The sequence below is a fragment of the Branchiostoma belcheri genome, unplaced genomic scaffold (assembly GCF_001625305.1).
Source record: "Branchiostoma belcheri isolate BF01 breed outbred unplaced genomic scaffold, Haploidv18h27 scaffold339, whole genome shotgun sequence".
NCBI classification, from domain to species: domain Eukaryota; kingdom Metazoa; phylum Chordata; class Leptocardii; order Amphioxiformes; family Branchiostomatidae; genus Branchiostoma; species Branchiostoma belcheri.
Window position 1 is genome coordinate 23,361 of NW_017803953.1, and position 9,859 is coordinate 33,219.

Sequence of the window (9,859 nt, forward strand, 5' to 3'; positions counted from 1 at the left end):
TATATATATATATATATATATATATATATATATATATATATATATATATATATATATATATATATATATTCATATATATTCATATATATTCATATATATGCTATAATTGTTGTTGTTTACTATAATTTTGATGTTGTATATGTGTTTTGCCCTCCCTTTCACTTAGTGAGAAATCAAAATAAACAAATAAATAAACAAATAAACAAACAAATAATTCCTTGTCAAAGCTGTAAAAAACAATAATACATGTATAAAGGTATCAATAGATAAAGACTGGCCAGGAAGCTAAGGGGTCACTGTGAAATTCCAACTTAATAACATTTTGAAAATTATGATATGGCATGTACAACATAAGTTGAGAGCAGTACCTCAATTTATTAAGACACTGTTACGTAACAAACTTTGAAGCAGACATGTTGTATGGATGTATGCAGAACAAAGACATACCTTGTCCTCTGTGGCAGTGAATATCTCGTGCCACATTTTGGCGATGAAGGAGCTAACATCATCATCAGGTGTGCTGGCCTCTTGGCAGACTCGTCTACTGGGGTGATTTTTAATGGCCCAGCGCCTATTCATTATTTTAGAATAATAGGAGAAAGTTAAATTCAATCCAAATAGTTAACTTCTTAATGTTGCAAACTAAAAAGTCCACTGGATAAGGGCTCCCTTGGAAATTAGTCACCAATTAACCAAGGGACCAATAATACTAAAGATTCATAAATGAATGGATAATACAGGTCTGTTTTGTCATCCTGCCTACTGTTTCAGTGTTACTGTTACACCAAGTGTATGGCATGCCGACACGAGAAAACACATGTCATAATGTATGACGTGCCAGAAGTCTTTAAATTTGAGCAAACTGTGTTAACAACAGTAAAAGCCCATTCCAATATCTGAATCCGGTATTTGAATTTTGTACAGAGGCCTCAATAAGCAAAGTGTATTAAAATTCAATGGAGGCCTGTGTGACACAAGTAGAATCCAATATCCCAAAATATCACCCCACCTGGGACATCTGTGTTATATGTTACAGCTCAGGTATGACATAAAGTGTGTTACTTACTTGTACAACTTCTGTAGATCTGCCCTGGCTGTTTCAAGAGCACCTGGCTTGCTTGCAGATTTCACCTCTTCAAAGGGTAAAAGTTTGCGCAACATCAAGGGCAGACGGGTTTTCACTTGTAACCATTTCTCCCGCTTGTTTTCAATCTCCAACAAACTACTGATTGCGGCTGACATTTTGTTAAAAAAACAGTCGCAGAAAGCAGAAAAAACTTTGAAACTCAAGAAGAACTGTGACAAGACAGTGTTCCTTGTGTCCTCCAGGGCAGGAATGATGGTTTGTCATGGGTACCACTCTGGGGTAGCTTTACTCCATAGGGAATATGATGTGTGGATGAAGGGACCATTGTCTTAGCAGGCTGCAAAGAAACTAACTTACTACATGTGTACCCATCAGGATGTTCAAGTTTTAACTTTAATACTGACCATAGACAATGCCTAAATTGTGACTACAGTAATAAAAAAGGAGTATTGAATCTGTATGCAAAAATAATGCAGTTTGATTCTTACTGTATAACTTCTGAGAAGGAAATCATGTAATGGGAGAATATGGGAGTTTCTGCTGGCTGATTATGGCCACATGGAAATTGTAGGACAAGAATCCAGTGGAACTAATTCTATCCAGAGACAGCAGTTAAGTCTTCCAAGCACATCCTCACCAAGCACCGGTCCCATGTATTCAGGAACTGACAGAGGCACTTGTAAACTTGTCCCATATATTATAATAATCTGAAGTTATATACGTTTGCTGATTGGGTAGCCATTTTTTCGTAAGATCAACAGTAGTTTCTAAACCCAAACCTCTGCTTGGAGAGTACAAACAGTCTCAGTCTAAACTTTGAGTCATGACAAGATGCAGATATAAAAAGTTGTGTGCTTAATAATGGCTTTATATCTCCTTGGTTTAATAGAGGTGTAAGACAGGGAGATCCACTGTATCCAGTCTGTTCATAATTAGTGTTGAAATGTTAGCCTCAGCTATTAGAGCTGACGTAAACATTAACGGTCTACAATTGTATTACAGGACAAAAAATTATCCATGTACGCGGACGATATGACATCGTTACTCTTAGATATAGCTTCTGCACTGCAGAAGATACTTTAAATCGGTTTAAAAAATGCAGTGGTCTCGATTTGAATTACGGAAAAACAGATTCAAAGCTCTCTGGATGGGCTCAAATAAAGAAAGACAAGATAAACCACTACCCTACCCATTTTGTAAAACAAGTAAATGGATATGTATTCAGGTACATCTGGCGAGAAAAAACTCCAAAAGTAAAAATGAAGCAACTGATTGGCAACAAATGTCAAGGTGGGCTTAAAATGATTGATTTTAATATAATGAACAAAACTCTAAAAGCTATATGGATCAAAAGATTTATAACTGACCCGTCAAAAGAAAAAGAACACTTGTTTGCAAGATGGGGAGGCTTCTTGTTGTTCCGATGTAATTACTCCACTTCACTGTTAAATCTTAATGACATGCCACCATTCTACAAAGATATTGTAACTGCCTGGGAAGAAATTATCCATTATGAACCAAAAACACACAGACAGATATGCTCACAAGTCCTGTGGAATAATAGGTATATTTTAGTCGAGAATGTACCAGTGTTTTACAAAAGCTGGATAGATGCTGGCATTATTTGTGTAAATGATTTGTTGTATGGGGATGGATCATTTCTAACAATCAATGACTTACATAATCTATATGGTATAACCATGGATTCAAAGCAAATAATGAAATACAACTCTATAAGAGTGGCCATACCTAAAAAGTGGAAAGATATAATAAAAAACAATGGAAAAAAATGCACCCCTAACAACATTATTGAATGTACCGAAAAGATACATCCCTTCACAACAACATGCAAACAATTATATGATATTCTTATTCAGAAACAAGTTGTGCCTCCAAGTAGAGAAACAGAAATTATACACAAAATTGGTAAAGACAACATCGAGAGAGCCTATACTGCTGCCTTTGTTGCTACAAGGGAAACCAAATTACAATGTTTTCAGTAAAACTATAAGATTATCCATCACTACCTGGCTACAAATAGTTGGCTAAGAAAAGCAAATCTGGTACAAACGGATCAATGTAACAATTGCACAGATCATAAAGCACACTATCGAACATTTATTTTTGCACTGTAAAGAAACAAATCTTTTGGAAAGAGTTCTGTTAGTGTTACTGGTGGAAACGATGTACCAAACGAGACCTAATCGTAGACGAGAAGATGATCATTTACGGTATAATTGATAACCCTAGCCATGTTGGTGCACTTGCACTCTGTCTTCTTACCGCTAAGTATTGTATATACACATGCTTCATAACAAATTGCAAACCAAAACTCTCAATTTTCAAGCACAGACTAAATCAAATTATAGAAGTAGAACACAATGAACAATGGGAACTTTTTATGTTATATCATTATATATAGACAATCCCCAGATAACGTTACCTTAAAAAAACTGTCCTTGATTGTTATGTTTCATCCCACACGATTGTACATGTATGTCAACTATGTACCTCTTTTTAATGTAACATTGTGAATATTTATAGAGTTTGAAAAAAAATGAAGGTACAAAATATGAAACAAAGCAGCTATGATGTATGATCAGAAAAACAAACCCTGGCTAACATAAAGAGAACCAGTTGAATGCTCGGCACACTGAAGCACAAATTTACTACAATGAACCAGGAGACAGAAAACTGTAAATATTTTACTTTGGCCTGTTGTTTTTGGGACAGAGCACTAGGCAGATTGAAGGGACAGATAAGTGATACCGGTAGGTCAGTTCTCCAGCTGCAAGTCCTGCAGTTTCAAGGACAGAAAGCCCAACCCCTCCTCACGACAGCCTGTGAAGAAGAAACATACATTTAGCATTAGGAGGGCTAGACCATTGTATCTTGGACAAGAAGTGATATCCTTGAAATTATCTGACAGCCAACCATAGGACTTACAATGGATCTCTGATTATAATTATCTGTCACTATCTGCTACGCCAATCACTTCCTTCTTAAGATAGTATAATTTGTCAACCGAAAGGGTTAACATCATTTGGCGAAAGTATGAGGTCGTGTAACTCTTGTCTCATCCCCAATGTAATGGGGATTGGGATGAAAAGGAAATGATAAACATACGTTTAAATTCTACTACTGCCTGCCTCCACTTTACCTTGGCCCAGGCTCTTGTCACTGGGTCAGGGTGGTCGCAGAGCAGCTCCAGCTTGTTGAGGATCCTGTTCTCCTCTCCCCACTTCCTCTCCTACTCCATCTCCTTCTTGTACTCTTCTGTCTCCGCATCGTCCTCCTGATGATTCAAAATGTATACTATAGTAGTTATTTATTTGTTGTGATCGGTAAATGAAAGAGAATGCAGGTTGCTGCTGGTCTACAGCAACATTAACTCTGGCCTGGAGTGGGCAAAGGCATTGTTTATGCATTATGATTTTTAGTTTAGCTTAGCAGTGTTGAAAAAAACCCGCTCTCACACTCTTGATCTAGATCTAAAAGTCTAAAAAGTCATGTCTTGTATGCGAGGCTTATGCTCCATACACTTTATAAAGCAGCCTAAATTTAGCAATTTAACTGCGACAATAGTTTGCTGCCTGTTGAAGCCAGATAGCAAACAAAGGCCCTCTTCTAATCAAGTAAGCTTGCTCCTTTCCTGGGCACCGTAAACATAATCGTTGGAAGTTAAGTAGAAATCATGTGCATCCAAAGGAAATATTGCCCTTCCTCACTGGTGTCACCAGACTCAAATATTCTACCCCTCCTTGAGATTTTGCCAAAGTTATGTTTTTGCTACTTCTATACACTAGTACACTTAGATATGTTCCCGTGCTCGATACGTGTACATGTACCAGTACATGTGTATATAATGGGTGGACAGAAGTACTTCCATAGATATTGATGCCTAAACTAATGGCTTTTGAGGTGATGTCATGAGTACAAGATTTATCATGCACCCCGCCCATTCTAAATTTCCAGTTATTTTGCTGCACCAAAAAAAATTGCATGTTTTCATATATCTCATTAATGCCCATACATTTTCAGTAACCTACTGTGGAAATTAAGCTGTCATTTTTTGGTAATCATCAAGTTAGATGGTTTCCTAAAAAATAAAGGAGGTTTGCCTGAGAAAAAAAACGTTCATTGATTTTTCGACCCTAAAAATCAACTTTTAGTCAGTTAAAATGTCATACTTCTCACTTCATGAACACCACTTTGCCATTTTGATTTGTTTGTTTGTTCCATCACATGTGGATTTAGAGTGACAATCTTCCTGGAGTCATAGTGAGGACTAGCCTGGGTGCCAGAGCCACAGCCACTAGGCTCAATGTTATCCTGTGTGCACAGTTTGCCAAGCCTCTATCCGGGTGATTTGAAGTGAATAATCCAAGGGCTAAGATAGTGACATGGCAAGATACAAACCAGGCACCTCTTAAATTCTGAGCCATTCACCAGTCTGTGCCATTACGATGTCCTGTATGTGTTAGCTTACAAAAGACTTATCATCCAATCGTGATAACATTTTTAAAAGACTTGCCTCGTTGTCTTGTCTTTTGTCTTACTGATCCACCATCTCTTCCACCCACGCACTTTCATCAAAACAGCTTTCTGTAAAATCAGAAGACACAGGAGTTAGTCAGACACAGTATCAGGCTAGTTGCAATCCACAAAATGAAGTTCCCTCAATTCCCAAGAAAAATATCACATTGATCACAACTATTATTCGCACAGGAACTAGCCTCGCCATCCAAGCTGCAAGATTTACAAAATAATGTGACCTTCCACATAGCTCCAAAAATTCTCAGACATGACTTATCCAAATATTGTACATTGAATTCTCCTGGTCAAACATTTAAATTTAATATGTACTACAAGATAAGGGAATAGTATAATAGTATAAGATAAATGTAAGAGAACAAGACTTACCAGCATTGTGGCTCTCGGACTTGTGACTTGTTGAAGACATTTTGATAGAATGAGGCTGGTTCCACTGCCTCCAGGCTTTTTGTAGAGGTTTTTTGCCCCAAGGTGCCATAAAAATTCCCCATGCTTCCAGATTGTATCTCACACATTTCTCATATTAATTTGTCATTTGCCACTATTTGTTTGTACTGCGTGCAGATGGTCATGGCATGACCCTACCCCATCATCAACCCTACACTCTAAAATGGGAGAAATAAACAAATTTTAAACTTGACCACAATAGAGAAGGCTAGACTCTGCCTGCTCCTTCTAGTCCAAACCTAGACGAAAATCTCCAAACTTTGACCTTTAAATTTTAAGAGAAAAAAGGATACTTTAGGGACTACAAATGTACAGGCCAGGTGCCACTTAATCCAGCTTTTTTAGGCTTAATACACTTCATAAAACTCTACACAATGGCATTTATTTCTCCATTTCCTGGACCAATTGATTTCGGATTTCAAGTGTAAGTACATCTCCACCCCCAAGATGTACATCCAGCTAGTAAGACTATTAGCTTACAGTCACAGGTTAATTACATGGTTTACAGTAAAAGGGATCATGTTTGTGGGTACAAATGTATTTAATTTCATGGTAGGAGTGTTCCAATCCCCTGGCCACCAGAATGTTGTACTTTAGTATACTATTAGTGTTGGCCAACTTCCCTTGACATTACAACTCACAGTCACAGCCACTGTGAACAAGAGTTACAGTGGACTCCACAGCTTCAAGTGCATAATTAATAATAATAATAACCGGTAACTGACACGTCTTATGGGTTTGGACCCCAGGCCAAACGGTTAGAAGATAGGCATTCGAATGGGACTCCTTTTTTTTCAATTTAAATACTACACAATACCAGGAACATTAGACTTTTAGCTTACATTTGGGGTTATGAAGCACCATGTTTAATCCTGAGCTATGCACCCCTCCCTTCGACACTGCAACCAATTAAAGCATGGTGTCTTCTCAACATTTCTCTCACTCAAAACTGCTGTGAGCAACTCTCCTCCGTCAAGATGCTTAGAAACTTATATAAAAGTTACATATAAAACTGAGTTACATAACCCCTTTGACGCAGCGTAGTTTTTTTAAGATGTAACTTCTTTGTTGGATTTTCCATGTAAGATCTCAATGTTGTTTAGTGAAATCGATATCAATAATCAAGTAAAAAAGTAGACAGTAGAAAGACGCCTATGCAATGGACTGATATATAATGTTTTGACATATACAGTGTATTGATTCCACCGCATATTTTTTTTTATAATGGTCAGTCATGTCTTGGTTTGTCATGACTGATAATCCTTTGTACCTTATTGGTTAGCTGCCAAGTGCTGTAGGCTGCTGAGTTTTGGCTTGAATTGTTTAATTGTTAAAAAAATATGTCAAGCATGTACAATGTATGTAATATGACTGAACTCTTACTAGTAAAACTTAGCTGGATTTGTAGTCTGAGGAATGCACAATTTCGTGAATCTCTTGCTGTCAGCAAAAGTTCCTTATCTTGCCCCCTGCTTTGACCCCTGGAATGTATAAATGGAGCCTGTTACCGTGAAATTATCATGTTGCTGTCTTAATTAATACCATTCTACCAGGCTGAAAACCAAAAACACAAGGTAGTATGTATCTACTACAAATGTATATCAGGGCTTGAAATACTCAGTTTAGTGCACCCATATCTGGAGCTGTGCATATTTTTCTGTGGGTGTGTCAGTGCCCCCAAAATTTATGTATGTCAAGACGTTAAATGTATAGTAGTATACAGCATATAAGTGTCAGAAAAATAATAAAATCATTGTAGTTGTACTAGAAATGAAACAGTTTTTGCTAACATGCTACTTACGTTATTTTGCATGAATAATAGACACAAAGTATCTCACTGAGATACTTTGTGTCCAGTGTGCTATGGGTCTGCCACCCAGGCTACAAAGTCCCTGACTTTTTTGGTGTTACAAATTAACAATATGTTCTCGCATACACACTATTGTTCATTATACTGCTCTGTTCGTAGCTCCACACACCGGGGGATAGCTGTAAATGTGTTAGAACATTGAAAAGATTGAGTGCCCAAAAAAGTACGAGTAGGGCTGAAACACACCGAAGACGGTCATAGAGAACAGTCACCAAGCTAGTACATCATGTAAAGTGACTTCTGGAACTAGAGTGAGAAGGACTTGTCCCTTCGGAAGCAAATAAATTCATTCATTCATTCATGTTGGGATTGCGCAATAGGCGTAATTCCCGGGGATTGCACTGGAGATTGAGGAGTTGGGTCGCCCCCCTCTAAGGGGAAGCCAGGGGCGCATGCGCATTAGCCTGTTCGATTTCCAACCGAAAGGGAGCAGCCATTTTCGGTCCTTTAGCCATCTTCTGTCTTCCGAACCATGTGGGGCGCTGGAAAGCGTAAGACCCGTAAACCAGTCCGATTCAGCGACTTCACGGACGACCCGGACTTGGCTGACGACTTCTCTCATGACTCCGACGCGCTGTCGGCCCATTCTTCGCGTCACAGTCGGTCGGACTCCAGGAGCACATGGAGCGTGAGCTCCACAACATGAGCAAAGACTTGGAGGAACTGAAGCTGGACATCCAGCGCACAAAGGACGACCGTACGACGCCCAAAGAACCGCTGGCACGGCAGTCTTCAGGTCGCAAGAGGTCGTCTTCTCCCTCCTCGCAGCGTTTATCGAGGATTTCGGCCGCCGTGCTGAGAGATTTTCGCAAGATGGCAGGTGACGTCACGAAGCGTGCCAATAGCTCTCCGCCCCCCTCCCACAGGTCCCGACGCCCGTCTCGGAAGTTGCACAGCTCCCCGGAGTTCTCGTCTACGTCCTCATCTTCGGACAGGAGTGTGTCTTCTGACACGAGTTATGGAGGTAAGCCTTCTCGCTCTCGATCTAGTAAGAAGAAGAAGTCGATGAAGAGCGGCTTACATAGAAAGGCAACAGATAGTGTGAAATGCCGAGTCATATATCCGCAAGAACGCCTGCCCGTCACGGAGGCAGGGGCTGTGAAGTACCATGATATGGAATGGCACCAGTTTCTGTACGGCTCTATGGATATCATTATATCAGCTGATGTGTCGAGGGCTGAGCGTAAACAACGCCAGAAGATCCTGAGATTCCTCATGCTTGAGGTACCAGAGTTCGGGTACAAGTCCATCCTTGACTTCAACGCTCACATCTTTGGGATGGTAGAGAGAAAGGAGCTGCACTGGACGGACAGGAAATTCATGAAAAAGGTCCAGGCGATGAAATCACAGCATTTACGGCGGCCGTTCGAGCACAAGGGTGGATCAAACAGTTCGAATCAATCTCAGAGAAGATACCTGCCTATGACATGCAAAGATTATAACAAGGGGGCATGTGAAGCCAGTCCTGATGCTAAACGGGCACATAGGAACAGCACTGGCCAAACCGTTTACCACTTCTGCCGGCCTTGCATCAACATGCGACAATCACGACAGGAGCACCCGGTCACGCAGTGTCCCTACGGCGACCCGGCATACAGGGCTAAGCACACGCCCCCTGCCGGCCAGACAGTATGACCAGCTCCACCATCAGCCGAGTCTTCTAGCCTACTGACCGCACGATTTATGGACATGAATTCGGACTTCCCTTCTCCTGTATTGGCTGATGACCTTGACCTATGCCCATGGACCGTACCTTGCCGTCCTGAGACTATAGCTACACGCTCCTTCCCATCCGATCTGGAGCTTCTAGACTTCCCCGATGATATGCGAATTCCTAGTTTATGGCCAGATCCGTACCACCCGCTGCCTCCGTCGTTACCAGCAGAGAGCATGTCGCCCCC

At 40.1% G+C, this 9,859-nt stretch overlaps 2 protein-coding genes across 2 annotated transcripts in view; one reads left to right on the forward strand and one right to left on the reverse strand.

Moving 5' to 3' along the window:
- The window catches only part of LOC109475404, a 9,163-nt gene extending 8,010 nt beyond the window's left edge, over window positions 1–1,153 (reverse strand). Inside the window, exons 1-2 of the mRNA XM_019776008.1 lie at window positions 1,067–1,153; window positions 448–571 (exon numbers count right to left, since the gene is read on the reverse strand). Coding sequence (XP_019631567.1) covers window positions 448–483 — 36 coding nt within the window. The 5' untranslated portion in view covers window positions 484–571; window positions 1,067–1,153. The remainder of the gene's footprint in view (window positions 1–447; window positions 572–1,066) is intronic.
- A 7,419-nt stretch (window positions 1,154–8,572) lies between these two features.
- The window catches only part of LOC109475408, a 5,923-nt gene continuing 4,636 nt past the window's right edge, over window positions 8,573–9,859 (forward strand). Inside the window, exon 1 of the mRNA XM_019776011.1 lies at window positions 8,573–8,922. Coding sequence (XP_019631570.1) covers window positions 8,580–8,922 — 343 coding nt within the window. The 5' untranslated portion in view covers window positions 8,573–8,579. The remainder of the gene's footprint in view (window positions 8,923–9,859) is intronic.